The sequence below is a fragment of the Mesoplodon mirus genome, assembly GCF_964341445.2.
Source record: "Mesoplodon mirus genome assembly, chromosome: 8".
In the NCBI taxonomy this organism is placed as follows: Eukaryota; Metazoa; Chordata; class Mammalia; order Artiodactyla; family Ziphiidae; genus Mesoplodon; species Mesoplodon mirus.
The window spans coordinates 70,818,440-70,844,759 of NC_138984.1; the positions used below are offsets into that span (position 1 = coordinate 70,818,440).

General features: G+C 36.2%; 1 protein-coding gene across 2 annotated transcripts in view; it reads left to right on the top strand.

Annotated features, from left to right (window-relative positions):
• Positions 1-25,912, top strand: part of GALNT13 (polypeptide N-acetylgalactosaminyltransferase 13) — a gene marked incomplete at its 3' end in the record, with an annotated part of 475,438 nt that extends 449,526 nt beyond the window's left edge. Inside the window, exons 10-11 of one of the 2 annotated variants that reach the window (XM_082631233.1) lie at positions 4,681-4,815; positions 25,772-25,912. In XM_082631233.1, coding sequence (XP_082487359.1) covers positions 4,681-4,815; positions 25,772-25,912 — 276 coding nt within the window. Of the gene's footprint in view, positions 1-4,680; positions 4,816-22,062; positions 22,252-25,771 lie in introns of those variants that run through there. The other variant, XM_082631232.1, reaches the window with a different exon arrangement.
• Between the last annotated feature and the right edge of the window lie 408 nt (positions 25,913-26,320).

A 26,320-nucleotide genomic window follows, 5' to 3' on the forward strand; every position in this document is an offset into this window, starting at 1 on the left:
TGGGCTATTTTTACAGAACGAGGGAAAAACTATTATGATGTTTATTTTCTTATAATTTGTCCTTCTGGATGGTTGTTAACAGATTTCTCAAACTGACTGTATTTCAAATACCTAAAGGGATTCCCAGAGGGCCAAAAGCTCCAAAATGGGTATGTAAAGGGCAGTATGGTCAAGCGAAGGAACAGTGACAACAGAGCCTGGGGTCCAGAGAGACCTCTTTCGCTAAGAGGCTCTGGCAAATTGGGTGAACCCTGTAACTTTACTGACCTCAGTTTCTTCATCTAGAAAGTGAAGCAGCTGGCATAGAGTAACATATAGAGTCTCTTCAAACTGTGAACTTTTATAGTAAATATTGTCCTGAGGAACTCAACAGGAAAAGTATTTTATAAATTCAGAACTAAATCTAGGGAAATCACAACCTGTATAATTAACAAAGCTGAATCAAATACACATATGAGCCTTTTAAATACACACATATTTTTTGGCAAAATATTTCTTTATCTAAGGATAAAAGAAGGAAGGAAACCTTATGTTGAGACAGAGCCAGCAGACGTTGTTTAGTCCCCAAGCCTCTTGCTGAAGGAGGCGTGGTCCAGGTCCCAGTAACATAGAACAGTGTCCTTGGTTTGCAACTTGGGCTGCTCTACAAGGTTTTGTGAATGGCTGCTATGCTGCTCGCAATTATTCAAAGGGGTAAAGATATAAGAGTATTTTTAAAGAAATAGCTATACATTAGGATTTTAAGCAAGATACAATTTTTAAAAGAATGTATTGACACATTCTTTCACTGTGTGAAGTAAAGTACTAATTTACTGTAGAATATTTTAGATAATTCTCACACAGTCTTTAAAAAATGTTTAAATGTTGTTTCAATTTTAGATATTTGAAGAATCATAAAATACCTCTGGACACACTTCCGAAAAAGAAAAATCCAGAACAAACTGTATGCATGTGTTATATAATGAAAAAGTTTACCTTCTCTGAAAAAATATTAAGATTAAAAGGAATTGAGACTGGGCTTGGCTATCATCTTTCATATGTTGGGAGTTACTCCTAAACTCATTTGAGTGCATCAGTTCAGAGACAGAAATCAATCTAACCTCAATAAAGTATACATAAAAGTAAATCATCTAGTCATAGTAAAGAACCACTTTACAAAGATATATTTAAATGGAAAAATGATTATGAAAATGATTGCTCTGATGCTTTTGGAAAGCATAACTGGATGGTACAATTTTAGGCCCAGATATTGAGATACACTAGATTTGAAAAATTTGCAGTGACATTTGGAAAACTAATCCCATTACTTTTAAAGGCTTCAACCAGCATTAGGAATAAAAGGAAGTGTATTAGTTTCCTCAAACTGCTATAACAAACCATCACAAACTGGATGGCTTAAAACAAAAGAAATTTATTGACTCACAATTCTTGAGGCTGGATGTCTGAAATCAAGGTGCCAGAAAGGGCATATTCTTTCTGAAACCTGTAAGGGAGAATCATTCTTTGCTGCTTCTAACTTCTGGTGTTTGCCAGCAATCGCCATGACTTCTAGATGCATCAGTTAATTTTTTTTCAATTGCAAAGTCCAAAGAAAGAAAGTTTCATATATAGGGTCAGAGAGTATTCTACAGATATCTTTCTTAAATGTGATGTAAATTACATATCTATTAATTGACCCAAAAATGAATCAAAATTAGAAATTGAGGAACAAAGAATGCTTTGTGGACTTCTCTCTAGAACTTTCAATAGTTACAAGTTTCCAAACTATCATTAGAGACCTGAGGAGAATTGATGCTCAGACCATGATTATACTCATTATGCAAAATTAATGGTGAATATGGATGCTTTGGTGTCTCCATTTACATTGCCATCTGTATACAACTAAAATAAAGCAATTTCAAAGTGGAAAATTATCCTTCACATTGAAATAATCCTATAATGGGCAAAAGAAATTTCTCTAGAAACTACCCTCTCACATCAAGGTTTACTAACAGATTCATTTATTTAATTAAATATGCTTGTAATTGTATTAAAAAAATACTAACCATGTTCAGGAAGGATACAAATACTTATCTTAGACGGGTGTTTCCTTTATTCTTCTTTTGGTTATTCTTTTTCCATGAAAAGTATATACATTGAAAAGTATAAAAAGTATACACATATACATGATACTTCAAAGATAGGAAAATCTTTCCTGAATTCAATACATGTAATCTATAATATATTTTATATTGTTTAAATAAATGAACTTTATACACTTCCAAGTTTTTATATCGTTAAGTAAAATGTATAACCTTTGTGAAAATTTTCATTTTAAGATGTTGGCTTAAGAGGGTACTTGGGTTCCATCACTGACTTTGCATCTCCCTCTTACCACTACTTAGTGATCTTCCTAGTCTTCCTAGAAGCCCTGAGTAGCAGTGCTACAGAGGCAACCATTTCAAGACTAACTTAGTCAGCTTACAGGCTAGGACTCAGAGTTTATAAGTGATTTGTAGAGCTGACTTCCTCAGATTTCATCAGGTTGCTTTGGGAAGTGAAAAGACCTTGAAATGACCTTCCTCATCATACTCCCTCTTGATATTGCAAAGAAAAAACAAATACCCACAGAATACTGAAGCATGCTTATCATAACTAACAGAAGAAAACAACTTTTATAATTATGTACTTAATAATCCTTACAAAACTTTAATAATCAATGTTATAAATAAATTATTCACACTAGGAACAAAATAAGAGATTATTATAGCATCAGTTTGAATTAGCTAATAATGAGTCTACTATCTACCTTGACATTTCTTGGATATTTTGAGTAGAATTATAGTCAAGCCCAGCCAAAACCACATGAGAAAGGTAAATATAGAGCCTGCCTTTAAGGAGATCTCTAAAGGTAATTCTACAACCTTCAGAAACCCACTGACAATATTTAATAAAGTTTATGTAATGTACTCATGTTATAGAAAGGAAACTGATGAAAAACATCATTGTCTCTAGACTTAGGGAATTGGTCATGTGGTGGTGGCAACAAGGATTGCCCTTTACAGAGCTCCATAAAGTTTACAAACTTTATTTTATTGAACCTGTTGTGTAAGTTTTATAAGGCAAATATAGTTCAGAAAATACAATGCCACCAAATATTAAGAATTTAATAATTTAGTTAACATCCTCTAACACCATACAGAAAAATAAACTCAAAATGGATTAAAGACCTAAATGGGAAACTGGATACTATAAAACTCCTAGAGGAAACATAGGCAGAACACATAAATCGCAGCAATACCTTTTTGGATCCATCTCCTAGAGTAATCGAAATAAAAACAAAAATAAACAAATGGGATCTAATTAAACTTAAAAGCTTTTGTACAGCAAAGGAAGTCATAAACAAAAAGACAACCTACAGAATGGGAGAAAATATTTGCATACAATGTGACCTATAAGAAATCAATCTCTAAAGTATACAAATAGCTCATACAGCTCAATATCAAAAAAAGAAACAACCCAATCAAAAAATAGGCACATCTAAACAGACATTTCTCCAAAGAAGACATACAGATGGTCAAAAGGCACACGAAAAGATGTACAACATCGCCAATTATAAGACAAATGCAAATCAAAACTACAATGAGCTATCACCTCACACCAGTCAGAATGACCATCACCGAAAACTCTACAAACAATAAATGCTGGAGAGGGTGTGGAGAAAAAGGAACATCCTACACTGTTGGTGAAAATGTAAATCGGTATAGCCACTACGGAAAACAGTATGAAGTTCCTTATAAAGCTAAAAATAGAACTTCCATATGATCTGCAATCCCACTCCTAGGCATATATCCAGAGAAAACTGTAACTCGAAAAGATACATGCACCCTAATCTTCACTGCAGCACTATTTACAATAGCCAAGATATGGAAGCATCCTAAATGTCCATCGACAGAGGAACAGATAAAGAAGATGTGGTATATAAATACAGTGGAATTTTATTCAGCTATAAAAAAGAATGAAATAATGCCTTTGCAGCAACATGGATGGACCTAGAGATTAACATACTGAGTGAAATAAGTCAAAGAAAGACAAATATCATATGATATTGCTTATATGTTGAATCTAAAAAATGATACAAATGAACTTACTTACAAAACAGTAACAGACTCACAGACATAGAAAACAAACTTGTAGTTACCAAAGGGGAAAGGGGTAGGGATACAAAGGTATAAATCAGGAGTTTGGGATTAACATATACACACTACTATGTATAAAATAGATAACAAACACAGACCTACTGTATAGCCCAGGGAATAATACTCAATATTTTGGAATAACCTATAAGGGGAAAGAATCTGAAAAAGAACACATATACATCACTTTGCTCTACACCTGAAACTAAACATTGTAAATCAACTATTACTTCAATTTAAAAAAGGAAAAAAAAGTTAGAATTACAAAAATAATAATAATTAGTTTGTTAAACTGAGTCTTCACAAAAAGCACATGACACTGTACATATTTTGTAGTTGAAGAAAAGGACGCAGAGAGATGAACTAGCTTTCTCAAGATCACACAGCAGAGATCATTTGAAAACACAAGTTTATCTGATATGAAAGCTTCCACAGATAAATCTGCTATACTGCAACTTTTTTTTAAAGAAGATATTATTTTATTGGCTGACTCTTATATTTTCAGGTATTTTCTTATACTGCTGACAAAGAAATCAGAACCGATGACTTGTGCTTGGATGTGTCTAGACTCAATGGACCTGTAATCATGTTAAAATGCCACCACATGAGAGGAAATCAGTTATGGGAGTATGATGCTGAGGTATAGTATTTTCTTAATTTATTTCTTATTTAATGCTTAGACTCAGTTATGTATTTCAAATAAATTTAAATTCTAAGCTATTTTTTCTCTGCATTGAAAGAATTGTATTTTCAAGCATGCACGCTCATAGCTGAAAACATTAGGATGGTATATCATATAAATAGGTTTTTGCCAAACTAGGCCATTAGTATAAAATATACATAAGGAAAATAAAGTCATTTTTATGTGCTTAAACTTTGTTATCACCATGTACATGCTCAACATAAATTAGGTAATGGGCAGGCCATGCCTATCTGAGAGGTGTGTGTGTCCTGTATGAAAATGTGCATACAGGACAATATCACTAATATTCTCATATTTTCAAGTTTTAAATTTTACATGGTTGTAATCTGTGATATTTATGCTTCTCAACTTAAAGGAAAAAAGAAAATAGCCATAAGAATTAGCATGAATTAGTGTTCTTTACATTAGTAAACACTTTTCAGAATTCAATGAATTAATTAGATACATAATCAGCTAAGGAGTATCTTCACAATATAGCACATTTTTCTGATAGAAGAGAGGGATAGAAAACAATGAAATTACTGTTGGGAATTTATAGCCAGGCAGTGTGTAAAAACCAGATCAACCATCAGATGGAGCTAATAAAAAAAGAAATATTTTCCTCTGCATAAGGAAGGTGCATTGAAACAGCTGTATTTCTTTCCATTCTCTTAGCTTAGCAAAATGAATTGGTCATCTTTGCTACATTTTCCACATCATTAAATGGTCGGTGACTTATTCAAAGATAAGTAAACTTTATTCTTACAAGATAAATAATACAATAGAGATAAAAGAATTTCACAGATGCAGTGTTCTATGCAAACCTATAATACTCTGCAAGAGTAACATTTTAAAAACCAACCTTCAGAGTTGTTGGTATTACTGATAGTTTAACAAGATCTTTTAAACGCTTTTTGAATGTCAATTTAATTTGCAAGATGTAGTTTCTTAAGTGGAATATCAAGAAAACACTGAATTCTAATGTGATCTGAAACTAGTTATGTAGAGTTAAAATTGGGCCCTAAAATTTATACAAAATTACCAAGCTCCTTAGACAACAAATATTTTTCTTCTGGGACATTATTAAAGACAAACACCCTGGGCCTCCCTGGTGGCGCAGTGGTTGAGAGTCCGCCTGCCGATGCAGGGGATACGGGTTCGTGCCCCGGTCTGGGAGGATCCCATATGCCGCGGAGCGGCTGGGCCCGTGAGCCATGGCCGCTGGGCCTGCGCATCCGGAGCCTGTGCTCCGCAACGGGAGAGGCCACAACAGTGAGAGGCCCGCATACCGCAAAAAAAAAAAAAAAAAGAAAAAAAAAAAAAAGACAAACACCCTGAATCCTTCCTATATTGATTGCACCAGTGTGTTCTATTCAGACTCTTGCCTTCCTAATACGTTGTTCATCTTCTCTAACCACCAAGTTTTCTCTTCAACTGTTATCATCCATCACCATCCTTTATGTTAAGACTGGGGATGGATGCTGTTTCCTCCAATAATATGTGTGGGTAATCCTGGACCCTGAGCTCCCTACCTCTTCAATGAGGAAAAGTACAGATAAATGTATAAATAAAGGAGAAACAATGCAAGTTTTAAAACAAAAACCTTTGTTGTTGTTGCTCTTTAGTTTTCACTAGGAAACGAGGATTTTACCGGGCTTGTGCTAAAAAACAAAGAAATCTAGCATATATTAAAAGGAAAGGGAAATGAGTATACCTATTTTTTATAAGATAAAGCAGAATTTCAGAATACCACATCTAATCTTTAAACTTTTCTATAATTTTTGAGTGACAACGGTTTCTATAGTCATAATTCAAATTCCTGCCTATTTGAAGTAACTATTTTTGGTAATTCTGTATATTTGTTTATATTTTTATCAGCCAGTAGCAAGATTACTGAATATTAGGGGATTTTGAAAGAAAAGTGAAAAAAATTAGCTAGCTTCAGCTAAGATATAGTTTTTTGTAAATTTACTATTTTGGATAACTAGTAGTTATTCTGTTGCAGTATTTTAGAGCACTGTTATGTTCTGTGGCATGTAAACTTTATTTCTAAAACACACATGATAAAGCTGATGTCATAAATGTTGAGAAATGTTTATTTTTATAAAATAATCCAATCATCTTAATAATTATATAAGTTTAATTTACTCTCCTATATGCTTAGGTTTTCAGTATTAAATTATGATGTTCAACTTGTCTAAATTTAAAATTTTAAATCATAATGTAGATTTTTTTGCCAAATTAAAAAATGTAGAAATCATTGTAGAGAAGACACATGAGAATAGATTATAAAAATAACACACTGCCTTTCTGGAAATTTCAACTTTGAAAGAAAACACTGATTTTATTTGTGAAGAAGTCAGCAGAAAGACATGATTTTTTAAATGAAATTGAAATATAATATTTATTTTTTATAATTACCTTTTCTTTAAGTTTTATGTTTATGATCACTTTAAGTCTACAAAATAGTCTCAACAACTGCGGCCCAAAGTGTAATTCTAGGACTAGTGCCATCACCTGGGAACTTGTTGGAAATAAGAAATCTGAGAGACCACCCTAGACACACTAAGTCATAGTCTGTATTTTAGCAAAATCCCCAGGTCATTTACGTACATGTTAAGAGTTTAGGAAGGACAAGTCTAGACAGTGGCCAAACATCTGCTTATCTTTCTTAGTCTTTTTATATGCACTACTGAAAAATATTGCAAAGTTAGGAAAAAGCATAAATATGTTTTAGAAAATGACAAGGCTTCCAGGAGACAGAGAGGAGAGAAATGGAGCATAAGGGTGAGAGGTGCTGAGATGAGAAAGGGGAGTAATTGCCAAGCAGCTCTAGTTTCATATTACAACCAGTGGAAAGTAGAAATAGCACTTGCTATTTCTTTAATTCTTTATCTACGGCTATCAAGGGCAAATTAATTCTTCTTTGAGAAACCTCTGAGGTGGCGCACTTTCAAAGCAGAAAAAGGAGTTTACAGAATTACAGAGCTGAAATTTACCTTTCAATTCTCTCCTTTTAGCCTTTATTAGGAGGAAGCTAAAGTACAAAGATTACACCACCCATGGCTGAGGCAGGATTTAGGTTCTAATAAAGTAACCAAAGAAAGCTAGTTATCAATACAATGTGAATCTCACAGTGTGAACAACTGAAACATTCCACACCTTATCTCACATAGTCCTTTCAATCTTAAAAAAGCAAGTCATAAATGGGAGAATTGTTCAAATATCCAGAGAAAAATTGAAACAGCATTGGTACAGGAAGGGGGACCCTTTCCAGGGCCCGAGGGTGGGCTCTCGTCTAACACTCGGAAATGAATTGTCTGAGGAGACACACATGCTGACAAAGCAAGAGACTTCACTGAGAAGGGGCACCTGGATGGAGAGCAGGAGGGTTAGGGAACCCAGGAGGACTGCTCTGCCATGTGGCTCGCCGTCTCGGGTTTTATGGTGATAGGATTAGTTTCTGGGTTGTCTCTGGCCAATCATTCTGACTCAGGGTCCTTCCTGGTGGCAAGTGAATTGCTCAGCCAAGATGGATTACAGCAAGAAGGACTCTGGGAGGACATATGGACTGGTGTCTCCTGTCTCCTTTTGACCTTTCCCGAATTCTTCCGGTTGGTGGTAGCTTGTTACTTCTATGTTCCTTACCAGGACCTCCTATTGTTAAGATAATTCACATAAGTGGTTACTATTGGGCCTGGCCAGGGTGGGTGGTTTCAGTCAGTGGTTCCCCTAATAACTCCCCCAGAGAGACTTCATATGCAAGATACTTCTTAGGAATTGGGGTAGAGGTCTCTTTCTTCTGTAACTACTTCCTGCTGAGAATGGGCATAGTCCTGCCTAGTAGAGTAGAAGTCTCTCTCCACCTGATCTAAATCAAGGTATTCTGTGCCCAAAACCAGCATTCACCCTCATGGTAACAACAATTTAGCCTGAAACTCTTGGAGCCTGTTGGAGATGAAACAGACAGGGGCCAAACAGGAGGTCTAACAGGATGGTCATCACCAGGCCTAGAAGAGGAAGGCAAAATCTGGGGTGAGAGCTGCAGGGTGTGTGACTTCCTTCTGATTGGTTGGTGGTGAGGTAACAGGGTGGTGGCTCCAGGAACCTTGTGCTCAGCCTGAAATTACCATCCTCTACCTGGGTGGGGGCCTTAGTTCCGGCAGAAGAACTCTTAAGATGTTGTTATGCATACTCCTTAGGAGGAACCAGGACCCTGCCCCAAGGCTGTACCACCCGTTTGACTGCTCCTCCCCTGTTTTTGCATCCCCTCCCTTCCCTGATTAACAACTGTTTGAATCTGCCCTTTGGAGCTCAGGGAAGGTCTGGGAGGCTGAATGAAGTCTGTATCCTATAAACAAGAAAGAGGGGACACAAAAAAGGATTTGTATTCCAGAGCCCCACAGAGTCCTATCAGTTTTAATTCAGGAAACTGGGTGATGACAGCTCTGGCCACTTCCTGCTAAAATGGGGCATAGTCCTGCCTCAATTTGGAAAACAGACACTGAATTGGAAATATTTCTGAGTTCCAAGTCCTGGATCTGAGTCTTGTATGATTAAAATCTCAGTCCCTTGATCTGCCATTTTAGTGTAACAGACCAAATTAGAAGTAGTTGGAAGAGTGACAACTGGAATCTTAATAGGCAAAATAAATCTCATTTCTTTTCAGGAGAATAAGCCTGAAACCCAGTCTGGACCAGGCACTTTGGAGAGACTTGTAGCCACATAGCCAGTTGTCTAGTTTTATCTAAGTAGGTTTTAACTTTTAATGTGGTGTTAACACATAGATAACAGGTGCTACTGGTCACCATATATGTCTCTTTTTTTTTTGTTAATGTATGACCTAAAGCAATTCCATTGTCTAAAATGTAACAGTTACAAGAGGAGACCTTTAAAAAGTTAGGTTGCAGTTACCAGCTGCCAGCAGACATTGTTTTGAGAATGGCTGGTAGCATCCAATTCTGACACAGCTCAGAAAACTCAAGTTCTTAGCAATACAAGGACTTGTCTGAAATCACACCCATAGTGTCACCTAGTTATTTCACTGGATATCTGAACCACAGCTACTCCATTTTGACTTTTAATTGTAATACTATCCTTAATAAAGCAGATGTCACCGTTAATGATGTTAATATTTCTCTAAATATGGTAAGATATAAGAATTTGGGCTCATAAAATCTCCTGAAAGTATTTAGCTATCTAAAGGCCTGTTCTGCCAGTTTTTCTCAGAGCACAGAGTGCCTCATTCCTGATCTCCACCCTGAATTCCTTTCAGGGGGTGTTGAAGGTCAGTGGCCACAGTGGCCATTGACTTAATCCTTGCAGAAGCAGATGGTAAGTGCCAGTTTCCAGTCAGCAGGGCTCCTTCATGGTCATAAATTTGGTAAATTCGACCATGGTTTCGGGGTGGGGCGCATTTCATGACCATTTCATCCCACAGTGCTGAGAATGCTCATTCCCAGGTCTGGAGAAGATTTCGCTGATAGGCCACTCAGTGTGCTATTACTGGACTAGGTCTTATTAACAGTGCCAAAAATCTCTGGACCACCTGTCTTACTAGCCTCTTACAATCCAGAAAAATATTCCCTCTTGTTGCTTCATCCCATATCTAGAGTTGTGCTATTACAATCATTGATCTCATATGGAACTACATATCATTTTATCAGAGGCTCAGTTACACATTTGGTAATACAAGAAACAACAATGTTGTAAAACAGGCAATATAAAAAACAATATAGCTAGAAGATTAGTGAGGTCATAAGTAGGAATATAAGTCAAGAACTTCCATTAGGTGAAGCCCAGTATATCGCAGGTCATCTGACTTAGTCTGTTCTGTACCAATCCCTATCTTTAAGGGAAATTATATATTGGCATTGTCCATAAGGCACCCAGTGCAGTTTCCTAGTGTTACTAGACTGATTATCCTTAGAATGCTTTATTTGTTCCCAACAGAGAGGAGCTTTTTACCTTAAATTACCGTAGCCTGGTGTTATCTACGTAAATCCGTCCCATAATTGTGGGAGATTTTATTCCTTGGCTGAAACTTTGCTTGTTGCTCTGATTGAGCTTGAGTAATAGAAGAAAACTCGTATTTATGGCCAGGGTCAGAGCAGGCATTATTGACCAGGTGAGGGGATTCCATCTAGTAATATCAATAGTAACCTGAACATGACTATAATTTTTTTTTGAAAGTAAATTTCCTCACAGCTAACCAATTAGAGCCCTGGAGTGGAGAAATCCACCAAGGTAACCCAGAAGTACTAGACACAGGTTAACTGGCCACAAGCCCAACAACTGGATTGATTTTTAAAACTAGCATAGGATCATGCCTATGATAGAAAGGCATTTGATTCATATGCAAAGGTCCAAGAATCAAGAAAACATTATAAATGATCATACGACTCAGGTCCAGGATCTTGGGCTAGCTATTTCTGATATTGTCTTTTTCTCATCCTAGGAGGAATGTAGTTTCTCCTCTGTTTGAGCATTGTTCTAAGGTGAGTTTGAGGTCAGCAGTCCTCTCTGTAGACCAGTCTGGTGCAGGGGTCCCCTTTGTAAGTGGAAATTAATCCAAGAGTCAATTCCCTTCAGTTTCACTGTGCAGGAGCTAGTTAAGAGTACCTGATAAGGGCCCTTCCATCCAGGTTGGAGATAGTCCTTTCAATTATGCCTTTTCCAGCATGCATAATCCCCTGGTTGCTAGTTGTGGGGCATCTGATCTTCATCCAAAGATAGATTACTGAGATAAGCTTCAGAAACAAACTTAGAGGGTCCTTCAATTAAACTTTATATTAATATACATAACAGCAAGGAACTATCTGGGAGGTGAGTCTTAGTAAATACAGACCGCCATTAACAAAACTGGAATTTAATATTCACTGAAACATAATCTTTTTCTCTCTAAAATTATCCTCATTTTTACCAAATATAACCAAATTAAGACTAGTCTGTTTGCAAAATAAGTCTGGTCTCAATAAACTTGGCCTGATGATTTATATAACTATAATTGATCATATGGGTTTTTTGCTTGCTGAAACTTTTATACGGAGTCTTGGACTGAACTTTTAAAAGTCCTCTCAGGGCTAGGAAAGTCACGCCAAGGGCTTATCACAGATTTTGCCTAACAGATCTAGGTGAATGCCTTCCTTTTCAAGGTCCCCAAAATACCTTGAGATTTCTGTACCTGTTATTGAGGTAGCCTTCCTAATTTATCTGATAAAGCTGCTGGGAACCTAAGGGCTTTCACTCTTGAAGGAGCAGATAGAGAGAAAAGATAAATGTTTCAATTCTGCTTACAAAGGTATAATTTACCAAATTACTGTAAGTCATAATTAGTGTAAGGGGAAGGTTTTCCTTACACCTGGAAAACACAGGTTTAAACCAGTAATTTTTCAGATAGAAAACATGAAAATTACAACCATATTCACCAGTTCACTCAGTCCTGTGTAACTAATCCTTTTTGTTAACAGCTTTACGAAGCCATCAGGTTTCCCATTAGAATTCTTCAATTTCTTACCCAGTTCAGCATTATGATCTGAAAGTCAGAAACTTGTATTTATCCAAAAGTCCTTTCTATAAATCTTCTTGAAGAGGAAGCATTTTTGCAAAGGCATCAGAATGAAAACATGTCTGTCTATAATGACAAAAGACTTCAGGAGGTACGTTTAAATCTGTTTACAATGCAACTGACAAAGTAACTTGGTTCCTGCTGTGACATACACTTTCAGATAATAACTAGAATTATCACTGATAACATTTTACCAGGACATATCAGATTTTCAGGAATTCCATATAATCTCTATATCTATATTAGTAACATGTACCACACAATATACCTAAGAAGATTAAGTTCCCATGTAATTTAACATACCAAATGAACCTAATTAGTTTACATCTCTCTTTGGGATGTTTCAGGGCCCTTTGAAGCATCCCAAAGTTAGCTAGAGGTCAAAAGGACTTCATCAGAATTTGATTTAGGAACTTTTGTCAAAAAAATTCAAAAGGGTTTAAAACAGTCAGATAATATCATAGGTCACTGTGAAACAATAATTATTCACTTAGCCAAAGTAACAATAAAAGATTTCAAAAGCAAATACAGAACAGATCACTCAAAAGGTAAAGAAATTTAAAATCTTTTATCAAAGGCAGTTCAACATTTTAAGAAAACTTGTCCTCTTAACAGAGAGAAAAGCCAAATTCAAGTTTTGCACCAGCTTACTTTTAAAATTCATTTACTCAATCAAATTTATTTCAAACTCAGTCAGTCCTGACCATGCACAAAATTCTTTTCTTGGGGTCCACTTTCCACAAAACTTTTTATCACTTTCTGTATCCATCACTTTATTTTTCCATTCAGAAACAGCCACCTGTAAGTCAGACCTACTTCCTTTTCCCTTAATAAAATGCAATTCCATGCCTCATACCTTTTTTACTGAAAACACACATCCTACTTTCTTTAAGCAACCACGGACTGTCCTTTATATCAGCACTCTGTAGACTGGTAAACATAAACCCAAATAATTTCTTGAAAAATGTGCTTTCTTATAGAAAATATCTCAGTGTGGCACCAAACATATTTATTAACAGTCCTAAATACCTCTTGTTTCTCTGCAAAAGGAAGCCAATGTTCAGTAATTAATGTTTCAGTATCTTATTTGGGAATGACCTAGCTATTCAATAACCTTCCATCACTTAATTTAGCACAACTCTAGAATTTCAAGTTACCAGAATCTGGAGAGACTATTTCAGACAGACATTCCTAAAGCATAATTATTCTTAATAGAGTTTATCTAAAAGCTCTTATCTCATTTACATTTTCTTTCCTTAAAAGTTTCTTTACACTGAGTTTTGTTTTGTTTTGTTTTTTGCTGACAAATTTGTAACAGATTTGTAACAAGATTTTATTTAGCTTATATTAAACCTAGGTGCAATAAAAGTATTACACTTAATGTTGATAACTCTAAAGACATGTCTATATCAATTAGATTGACAAACTTATACATTAATACCAGATATTAATACTGAATATTTCCCAGTTCACGTGAACCCGAAATTCATTTACTTTTCTTTAAGTCAGTTGAACAGAGCTCATTTACAAATTAATATCCAAAGACAAAGACACATACTGAGACATAAATATCCAGACAGACACAATGACAGATTTAGCTTCATTTTCTAAACTTAATCATAAATCAGGTATCACAATATAAAATTCACTAGTTTATAAATAACAGTTGGAATAAGTAAAATTTTTAAAGGCTTCTTCCCATTTTCCTCTCAGTTGCAGAAGTTAGAGATGGTCTAGATAAGAGTTCCTGAGAGCCCTGGTCTCAAGGCACAGGGAGAGAAAAATCATGTTCTCCTAGTAGGACTTGTTCCCTTAGGGTCAAAATTCTGAAAACACGTTTGATCAAGCTTGCTTTTACTAACTGTATATGCAAAAAGAACCAGTTTTCAGGAGTTTTACCTAAACCAACTTTCTCTGGAGTCTAAACAATATGGTGGCCACACATATTCCCATTTCACAAGGCAGAATGGCCATCATAAATCACAACACAGAACACAAAGTATAAAACACACACAGGCCCGGCCATCCTAATCACACACTTGCTTAAGTACAAGATTGCAGTCTCTCAGAAAACCTCCTATAGAGACACAGAACTTCAGATCCAAGTACTAACAGAGTAAATAGAAATATCTCAGGTCTTCAAAAATCTCAAAGGAAGGAAAGGAGGCCAGGTTGAAGGAAGAGGGGAAGGAAGGGGGACAAAAGGGGTGGCCTTATGGATGTCTCCTGCCACCTGCAGACACCCAGGTGTCATGGGACCTTTCCCTGGGCTTCTGGAAGGGAGGATGGGAACTCAACCCTACCAGAAACAAGAGACCAGACCAGAACCAGAATTCGAGTTCTCTGCCCACCAGAGGTGATCAGGCTCTGACCCTCAGTTCAGGCTGAGGCCCTTCAAGCAGACTCCTACATACAGGATCAGGACAGAAGAAAAAAGGGTAGGATAGGAGGGGTTGAAAAGAGGAAAGAGAGGGAAGGGGAAAGAGATCAATACAATCTCTTGTTCCTTACCCAGTTGGGGCATTCTGGCCAGTCATCCGCGTCAGGAGACCAGGGAAAAAAAAGGGTCCCGGTTGCAGCCACTGGGTCTGGTCTGTCGGCAGGTGAGCTGTTCCCCGCGTACCTTGAGTGGTCAGGATGTCAGTCATAGCAAAGAAGAGGTCCCTCCAAAGTCGCCATTTGTTGCAGGAAGGGAGACCCCTTCCAGGGCCCGAGAGTGGGCTCTCGTCTAACACTCGGAAATGAATTGTCCGAGGAGACACATGTGCTGACAAAGCAAGAGACTTTATTGAGAAGGGGCACCTGGGTGGAGAGCAGGAGGGTAAGGGAACCCAGGAGGACTGCTCTGCCATGTGGCTCACAGTCTCAGATTTTACAGTGATGGGATTAGTTTCTGGTTGTCTCTGGCCAATCATTCTGACTCAGGGTTCTTCCTGGTGGTATGCGCATCACTCAGCCAAGATGGAGTCCAGTGAGAAGGATTCTGGGAGGACATATGGACTGGCATCTCCTGTCTCCATTTGGCCTTTCCTGAATTCTTCCGGTTGGTGGTGGCTTGTTAGTTCCATGTTCCTTATCAGGACCTCCTGTTGTTAAGATAACTCATGCAAGTAGTTACTATCTGGCCTGGCCAGGGTGCAGTTTCAGTCAGTGGTTCCCCTAACGGTATCATAAAGCCTCAAAAATTGGAGTCTATCCAGCTGCTTTGGTTTGTTTACTTAAGTGAGTGGGGGGGGGAAGAGAAGGAATAAAGTTTACTGAATGTCTTTAATTCTATCTGTTTTCTCGTGCAATTCTTACAACAGTTCTGTAAAATATTATTATTTGTATTTTTCACATCAATCAAGTAGAGATTAGTGTGTTTAAATTCCTTGTCTAGATCTGCACAGCCCAGGTTTCTGGCACTAACTCTAGCAATCTTTCCACTACACTACCTTGCTTCCTGAGGTCATTGAAAAACTAAATATAATTGGATGCTTTCAAATGATGATTGATGATCTTTAGACAGGCGGGACCTGGGACCCTTTGCTGCAGTGCCGCAATGCTTGCACCTGGACAAGTGTCTCCTCAAGCTACAAATTACAAAGAAACTAAAAGGGACTAAAAATAACTGTGTGCATGCGCAGCTGGGGCAAATTATGGACAAAAAAATACAAAAAGACCAAAAAACCCAACTGCCACTTCTAAAGAGCCAGGAGCAAAGACAGGGTACTGCCCATGCCCCCTGCACACACCAGCTCACGCCCCCCCACACCTTGGAAAGGCCACAGGAGTGAAAAGTTTCCCTTGCTCGCTCCCCCACGGTGGAGGGTGGGGGGTGCAAGCTTGTTCCTTATATGGGGTGAGGGTAGGGGTGTGTTCAGGGGTCAGGCCAGAGGGGTGGCTTAGGTGTTTTTCCCACCCCTTTGGTGGTGTTGTGCACAGGGGGCATGCACAGTACCCTGCTTTTGCTCCCAGCTCTTCAGAAGTGGCAGTTGGGGTTTTTTTTGGTCTTTCTGTATCTTTTTGTCCATAATTTGCCCCACCTGAGCATGCACACAGTTATTTTTAGTCCTATATAGTTTCTTTGTATTTTGTAGCTCAGATGTTTGTCCAGGTGCAAGCATTGCAGCACTGCAGCAAAGGGTCCCAGGTCCCAGCCTATCTCAATTTGATAAGATAAATGTACAGTATTACAAATGAAAGAAATGGTTAAATATTATCAATTATTTGTGGTACCAAATTGTATTCACACAGAATTTCTCCTTTCCTTAATAACTGGAAAGATGTACTGCAATAAATTTTGTCTACTTAGATAAACAGGCAGTCATAAAACTACTTTGTCAGTATGGTCTGATTGCTTATGAATTTTAGCCACACGTATTCATAATATAATTAATTAATATCTAATTGTTTCACCTTTTATTTGAATGAAACTAAGAACTTGTTGGTAATAAATACATGTCTTTGGCCAATTCTGATTTGAAATATGGAGTTTCCCACTTTCCTAACTAAATATTTCTTAACACAACCATGCATTTAATTCAGTATCACTTTATACCTGTTCATTTTGGGGGCAACCTGAGCATCATTAGCAAAACTGGAAAATCCCCACCTGGTCTACAATCTCTTGAAAAAATTACTTGAACACTTTGGTGCTGTGAAAGTCCATTGCCACAAAGTTAAAACAAAAGGGAAAAATACCTATATTTCATTTCACTGAAATATTTTAAAGATTACTGTTATAAAGGTCTGTCATCCATCCGTTCTTTTTTATTCAAGTTGTCTTATATTATTCTATTTCATTGCAATTGGGTTCCAATCCATTTGAAATCTGTATTTTCCTGCAATAAGTGCACATAATCACATTTCTTTTTGAACATTCAGGAGGCTACATACAGTGTGAGAATCTAATTTTAGAACAGAACACTTATGCTCAACAAACACTATGCAACAAAGAAAAAAGCAAAATATGATGCTAAAAATAAGTCGTTTTTCATGTGACTGAGCAAGTTGACTGAGAAAATGCTTGTTATGAATTTGATATCCATCTGTGTCAAATGTTTCTCAGAGACACAATATCAGGAATTTTTTTTCAGTAGATAAAATATATGGGATTTATATTTACTGAAATCACAGAAGCTTATATTTAGATTTTACTTAATACCTCCTCTTTTATTTACCTTTATTAGAAAGCAGGTAAATGGGAATATAATTTCAAGGTAAGTTATCTATAATTGCCAACCCAGCCATTTCCCTGAGTAGGATTCCTAATAAAAATAGTTGCTTGATTTACCTTTTGAAGGCTGTGTATATCAGACAAGTATTGTATTTCCATAGTCCCGCTGACCCAGAGCTGTGATTTCTTATGTAGAAACAATTAGTAAATAGGAATTTCAGTAGTTTAGTATTACGCTTTTAGTTCTTGTTTGTTAAATACCTACATTTGTACACTTACTTTTTTTAATACTCATATTCTATACTAACAAGTGCACAGATCACCTTGTCAGGAGATCATACTTAAAACTTAAATAAGAACTTTATTATATTAAAATAATTGTTATTCTGTACTTGATCAATAGGAGAAATCCTACGGTTTTTGCTATTAAATTACCTATAACAGTCCAAATTCATTCTTTCTTTATCATTATATATAATAAAATTGACCAAGTTTCATTTTAAACTTTTCATATGGCATCTTTTAAACTGAGATCTGTATGACTGGTTCTTCAATCAACCATACAGTCACTTCTATCTGTTCATTAAAATATCAATTTTTTTACTTAGTGCTTTTTTACCCAAAGGTATGACCTAATTTTATAATTTTATGATTCTTACTTTGTCACCAAAATTGTTTCCCTAGCCTGATTCCAGTTGGCTTTCCGTAGTAATTTTATCTTTAAAAGGGTAGATTTAGGGCTTCCCTGGTGGCGCAGTGGTTGAGAGTCCGCCTGCCGATGCAGGGGACACAGGTTCGTGCCCCAGTCCGGGAAGATCCCACATGCCGTGGAGCAGCTGGGCCCGTGAGCCATGGCCGCTGAGCCTGCACATCCAGAGCCTGTGCTCCGCAACGGGAGAGGCCACAACAGTGAGAGGCCCACGTACCACAGAAAAAAAGGGTAGATTTAGAGATACTGCATGACACATCGTTTCAGATAGCAAAAATATGTTTAAAGGCAGGAAGTATTAACTTTTTCTTATGCATCTTAAAATAGTATGATTGAAATTTTGTAAACCCCAGGAAATACTAATGCTTTATATTTCAACAGAGAACAATTAAGTAATGCTATGTTATAAAGAGAAACCAATACCAGCACAGGGTTCATATTATCCTGTTTTCTAGTCAGTATTTTAAATAATGCTATAGGAAATGATATTTGGCAGTATGCTCCATGTCAGTCTGTATGTCACATTGCTTTCAAAACTGAGTTAATATGACAGTTTCCTACAGCTGCGAGAGGCATTTGTAACAAATATGACAAATGGCTGGTATGCTTAAAAAAGAGCATTTAAAAGAAAAAATATAAATATACAATATATTTATTTACATTTATATATATATATATATAAAATATCCAATATAAAAAAATCCAATATACAGTGTAAAAATATCCAAGGTCTTGAATACAGCATAGGAGAAATATAAATTAACCAATGAAAATGAAAAAAAGGTATTTAAATAACTATAAAAAGCCATTAAATAACTAAAAAAAAGTCATTTCATATGTGTTCTTTTATCCATTTCTTTATTTATCCTGTCCATATGTCAAGAAATGTTTATAGTGGCAACACACAATACTGATGCAGATGCAGTGAAACTGACACAAATACAGTATTCTGGAATAGAGTAATCACAAGAAAACTGCTGTTGCTATTATTGCAAAAAAATTATTACAGGTTTTTTTAAAAATTTACTAATATGTATTAAAATGTTCATACCTTTTGATCTTGTGATTTCACGTCTAAGAATCATCTCTAAAGAAATGATTATAGATGTGGAGAGAGATGTTCAGAGATGTTTATCACAGCATTATTTACAGTAGCTCCAAATTGGCTATCCCTCAACCCCAATGGAAAATTAAATGATTTTTGGCAAGTCTCCTTTGTAGAAATTGTTTATTTTTTAGGTTTTTAAAATATTTAATTATAAGAATGATGCCCACAATATAAAGTGAAGTTGGGCTTCCCTGGTGGCGCAGTGGTTGAGAGTCCACCTGCCAATGCAGGGGACACGGGTTCGTGCCCCGGTCCGGGAAGATCCCACATGCCGCGGAGCGGCTAGGCCCGTGAGCCATGGTCGCTGAGCCTGCACGTCTGGAGCCTGTGCTCCGCAACAGGAGAGGCCACCAGTGAGAGGCCCGCGTATTGCAAAAAAAAAAAAAAAAAATATATATATATATATATATATATATATATATATATATAAAGTGAAGTCTATTTAACTAGATGAGCTCAATTACATAAATTTGCATAAGGGATTAAAATTACTAGAAAACCAATAAAATATTAACAATTGGTATCTCTTCTAAACAGAATACTCAGGGAAAAAAAAAACTATACTTTTTTTTTTTTCAAACAAATGAAAGCACTAAATGTTTTTGTGGGTTTTTTTAAAATAAAAAATAATTTTTTATCTCAAAGGGGTTGTTTCATATTTCTAATTTCTTCTGGTATACGGTTTTTCCGAAGTACCTAGAGTGAAATTTCTTTGAGTTTGTTTCATTGTCATTCATGTGATAAACATTTTGGGGGAAAATATTACAAATATGTATTTTTTTCAACAAATATATTTTTTATGGAAAAGTTTATACTGTATTCATATTCTGGAGGTACATTTCCTGAGTATAAGTAAAATCAAGTTTTTATTTTTGTTTTAAACCAAGGAAAACTTTATAATTCATTTTTCTTTTTAATAACACATGAAATTCATAATCACTAACACTGCGGTCTTTGATGTTAACATGACATTTACCAAAAAGATGTTCATTGCAAAAAGAAATCACTAAGGGTAGAGGATTATCACACCCAGAAATTTAAAACAGTATAGATAGGAAAGGCAAGCTTGATTTCATAAAAAGCCCCCAAAACTAGTCTCCTTAACCGATCAACTATATGGTGAACAGTATCATTTCACAAATAAAATTTATTATATATGATGTTACCTTTCCTATCTTTGTAAATCATTTATCTACCATTTGACTGTAGAAAGTAAGTCCTTGAAATGGAAAAATCCAATAATTTGTATCCAGTAAGCTGCCCAAGAGATGTAGTTTAATTTTATCAGAATTTATTTTCTGCATTGGTCTTCCACTAAATATTTCAATCAACAAACTTATAGAGTACCTCATGTGAGCAGACACTGGACTTCATAATGTAGATAGTCATGGTCCCTGGCATTCCTGGAGCTTATGTTCCTGTGGAGGAAATAGATGGAAAACAAGAAACAGACAAATAAATTAATTACAAATTAATTAGGAGAATTATGTCAAATTAAGAGCCCAAATGGAGTTAATCATTTTCTTTTTCCTCCTTTCATTAACTTTCTAATTGACATTTAGATGAATGTACCAATGCATATGTGGAACACTTTTTTTTTTTTTTTTTTTTATTGGAGGAGGATGGAGAGGTCGTGGTGGAGGCTGACAGGATAAAGGAAGAGGAACGAGGAAGGAGAGGAATGGAAGGAGGAGGTAAAAGAGCAAGAGGGAGGGGAAAAGGTTAGATGGAAAAGCAGGAAGATAAAGAGGGTAAAAGGAGGAGGACAAGGGGAGAAAGAAGACGACGGGGGAAAGGAGGAGGGTAGGGTGGAGGGAAAAGAGGAGCGGGAGGAGTGAAAGAAGAAGGACGAAGTCTGGGGAAGAGGAGAGAGAAAGGAGGGAGAAGAGAAAGACGGAGAGGAAACTAGGCAGCGGCGGAACTCATGCTGCTATCTTTTGGCCAACGACCTCAAGTGGGGCCGGGCTACAGACACCCCAGCTGCCTGGGCAGCACTAGCATCGAGGAGCTGACAGTCAGGCAGGGCCCGGCCAGGCAGTCTCGGAGACTCCAGCTCCCCATGCTCGGGTACCCGATCCAGTCCCCCATGCTCCGGGACCCGCCCGGTCCCTGTGGAACACTTTTAATGCCACCAGGTTAGCCCTGTGAAAACACAGTGGAAATAACTTGAGTACCATACTGTACAAAGTAAAGCCAAGCCTTAAAGCTAAATTATCCCCTAGATTCTTCCCTGGCATCCACTCAAGTTTAGGGCAAAGGAATGAGGGAGCCAAAGACCATAATCAAAAACTCACTGGACTAATCAACGGTTTTGAATATGCACTCACAAAATAACTCATTTAATGCTAAGAGCATTTTATTGCTGGAATGAACACTAAGAATATAACCTTTTCTATCCGAAATAAACTTTTGCCCCAAATGTTTCATCATTTGATCTCAGGCTCTTCTCCATATTCTCAGTCTTATCTTCAGTTACTCCTACTGAATACAGTTGACATGAAAGTCAGCTAAAGGGATGTGGCTCACAGCTCCATAGATGCAATTATTGTGACGTGTGCTTTCAGTGCTTATCCAGTAGAAATTGTATGTTGCTGAGAATGATTGATTTATTACTGCTTTTGTACTAGATTTTGTCATTACTCATTATTTTCTTTGTCAAACAGACCCACACTCTTCTTCACATACTCACCCAGTCCTGTCTCTCAGTAAGCAAAGTAGCTGATGGCTCCCAACAGCCCACTGTGGAAATATGTAATGATAATCCTTTGCAAAAATGGCATCTAAGAAACTATACAAGAATGGAAATTTTTAGAAACACTTTTAAGAATTCTACTGATTACTTTCTCAAATAATTTTGGAGGTTTGTGCTGAAGACTTTATTAAATTTATTTTAGTGTTTTTATGTTTTGTTATTGAAATCTAAACTTATTTCTTTAAAATGTGGTTTAAAAAAATCATTATGTGCTATTTCTCCGTGGAGTTTTCTTTTACTTCTTAGCTGCTCATTAATTTGGAGGCTGCATATATTAAGTGGTGTTTGTCTATTATTAATTAATACATTTGTCTATTATTTATTAATAGGTATTTGTGTATTATTTATTATTAATAGGTATTTTCTTTATTTCAAATATACATATGCATAAGTATAATTGATGGAATACATTACGACATATTAGCTCTTTCTAACTATAGCCATGTCTATATGACAATAGATTTTGTAACAGAGCTGAAAAAAACAATAAAAAAAAACTAACATAGCCCCAAAATTGTTTTTGGAACACTGAAATTATTAAATTTTGTTAATTTTTATTCAGATACTTTGCGTGCAGATACAACATATCCTTTCTAAAATTTACTATTTTAACCTGAAACTTAAAGCAAATGCATTATTGAAGAGTAAGATGTAATTTTCAATAACTTTATGAAGTAAATTATTTCTGAGCATTTCTTTGTGGCTGGTTAAATGACATAATTATAATAATAAAAGCTTTTAAAAATTGTACTTTTCTGACTTGTATGATTTGTGAGTATCTTCTCAGTAGGCAGTAAAATGAATTATTATTCAGTTCAAGTCCAATAACTACCTGTCCTAGTTCTTGATCTTAAGGGGATTATTGTCCTGTAAATAAAAGCTATTATATTGTCCAATACCTTGCTATGAGAACACATGGGAAGTTAGGGAGTTATTCTGGTTCAGATGAATCAGTTAAAGGTTGTTAGTAGAGGACACAATTGAGCTTGGGATACTTATGACAAGGCTGGGAATGGAAGTATGGAGAGGAGGGGGAAGAGGGATGTTGTTTAGATTAGACTTACATTTGAGACAGGGCATTCCAAACATACATTGGAAAGCTGAAAAAGTCTGGACCTTTTGCACAAAGCAATTTGCATGTATTATCTTAGTTTGTTATCAAAGAAACCAAACCTGGTAGGCGCAATGCCCACCAAGTGGTCATCTCAGATTTAACTATTTAGTCTCACAAAATTACAAGTCTTTTGCACTTAAAGAGGCCCACTATTTGCCTTCCTATCTGGTATTATAATGCCATTTATCAGATGCAGATGCAGTTAATCAATCAGAGGTCATTTTTACTGTAAGTCATTGATGTCTATAAACATGGTTAACAATTTTACCCTTAGGTTGCAAGGGATCAGATAGCTGACTAAAGGTCAAATTTTTTAAGCAGTACGGGAAAGAGCATTTTTACATATTAGTAAGTATAATTAAGCATCTGACAAAGTATGTCCTCAGAATGATTTGGTAGCTTGCCCAAATTTTCATGGCTAGTAACTTGGGAAGCAGAAATTCACACTTATGGCTATCTAGCCCTAAAATGTCTGATCTTTCTACTCCACTACACTGAAAAGGAGAGTATTTTCCTTGGTTGGTTATCTTAACAGCAGTGGCTTTTGACTACTAATGAATTCCTTCAAAGAAAATATTTACGCATTTTTTTAGAAAGAATACTTACTAATATTTTAAAAACTATCATCATATATGTAAATTGACAACACATATTCAATCTAATCCTTAAAGTCATATACGTGTTTTTGAAAAGGATCTAATAGAAGCAAACAAGGGTAAGTGGCTTTTTTGGAAAAGGATATATATACACAAAGGACCTCAGGTACGTAACAAAAATGAACATTTTGATTTTTTAACTAGAACTTTCTAGAAAAAAATGCTTGTTTTCTTTTGTATTTTTTTCCAAGTTGGCTTTTGGTTCATAAATGAACAAAATAATTTCTGGCATCATAAGCATAAATCAACTATCTTCTTGCCTATCTTTGGCCATTTCTTCTTTTGTCCATTTTTCAGTATAAATGGCTTGATTCCATGTATTGAAAAGAGCAACAACAAAGGCCTAAATCTTCAAATCTTCCTCACATCTAATAGCCTTGCTCTTTTAATTTCCTGTTTGTTGTCTATTAAGCATCCTTTACCACAAGCCTATTTTCCAGTCTGTCTTTTCTCAGGACAGCACAGTTCGGGGTGTTTGTAGTCCTAATCCAAAACAAATTATAAGTGTCTAGGCAGTGTTTCACCACCATTTTTTTGCATGCCCCCTGCATTTTTTTTTTTTTTTCTTTTTGCGGTATGCGGGCCTCTCACTGTTGTGGCCTCTCCCGTTGCGGAGCACAGGCTCCGGATGCGCAGGCCCAGCGGCCATGGCTCACGGGCCCAGCCGCTCCGCGGCATATGGGATCCTCCCAGACCGGGGCACGAACCCGTATCCCCTGCATCGGCAGGCGGACTCTCAACCACTGCGCCACCAGGGAGGCCCAACCCCCTGCATTTTTTATCTTCTGACTTTCAATATAATATCAAGAGCCCACCCCCCCAAAAAAAAGTATTTGTCTACCTTTAATTTTGGTAATTTGCAACAAAAGTATAATATATGGATACTTTTTTCAAGATATATCTCCAAATCACCTCCCATATTCAAACACGTCTCTTCTGGCTGGGGAGTTTTTCATGTAGTATGGTTCTAGGCATTGTCCATGAAACTAAGCAGAACTGTATATGATAATGTATACAATTAGTGCATAAGTTAGTATATAAAACCATGTGGACTTAAAATGTATATCTGAAAAGTCCAAAAATATGACTTCAAAATGTAAATGTGAACTCAAAAGAGAAGACTGGTTAACCTGGTGCAATTATTGGAATTACATTTCAGCATTTGGGTACTGAGGGGATTCTTATTAATATTGTTGTTATGAAAATATATATAGGTACAATTTTAAAATATATGTCCATCATATCTGTTTTTATTTGATGCTGGTATTTTTTTAAGATCCTTAAAAATGCAAACTAAATATGGTGAGCACACCATCAAGTAAGATAGATCTTTGTTGCTATGGTAATTACTCTTCTACAATGAATGTCTCACAGTCACAGATACTATGGCTTGTATAGTATTTTGAAAAGGGAACATCTCCAGCAGTTTTGTTCATCTGGGCCACAGCTGTGACATCTCTTTTCATATTTGCCAAATGGTTACTAAGTAACACATGCCTAAGAAAACTAAGATTCGGTAAAAGCTTGTTAATATTTGAACTCCTTAACTGAACTCTAAGCTCACAAATGGGCTTTTTGCAAAGGAGCCTGAATTCTTGGCAATGCATGATAAATGTCGGCCAATTTCTTCAACCATCTGCAAACAAAGGTGCATTAGACAATAATGAAACCATAACAGTGAAAGTTGTATAATAATTAATTCAGAGCCACCTGTGCACAGTTCCTTTTACAAACATATTGCAATGTTTATACCAAAAAAAAAAGGACTTTTTAAAAAGCAGATTTAATCTGATGTGCTAGTGAAGTTTAAGATAAAATATGTTGCACTGATTATTGGTTATCTTTTACAGAGACTCACCTTGAGACATGTTAACAGTAATCAATGTCTAGATGAACCTTCTGAAGAAGATAAAATGGTGCCTACCATGCAGGACTGTAGTGGAAGCAGATCTCAACAATGGCTGCTAAGGAACATGACTCTGGGGGCATGAAGACCATTTCCCCTAAGCCATGAAAGTGTCTACACTTATGCTTTTCCATTATTTCAATTAGGAAAAAATATTAACTTTGTTGAATTGAAAGTTTTAAAATCCTTTTAGTATTCTAAAACACAGTTGTTTATAATTCATTTTTAGGAATGTTTGCTTATTTCCCTACTAAAATTTGTATCTGATTAAAAAGCACATAGACAGAATAAATAACAGCAAACTGTTATTAAACATCAGAACAACTTGAAAAACAAATTGTGTTTGCTTTTTTAAAAAAAATTATTGCCATCATGTCACAGGATTAAGTTTGGGAGGGGGGGCTATTTTTATTTTTTTCTTATAATGTGGAAAAAGGGACAATGTAAATGCCTTATAAAATAACTTCATTATGAAATATTATAAATTGCTTTA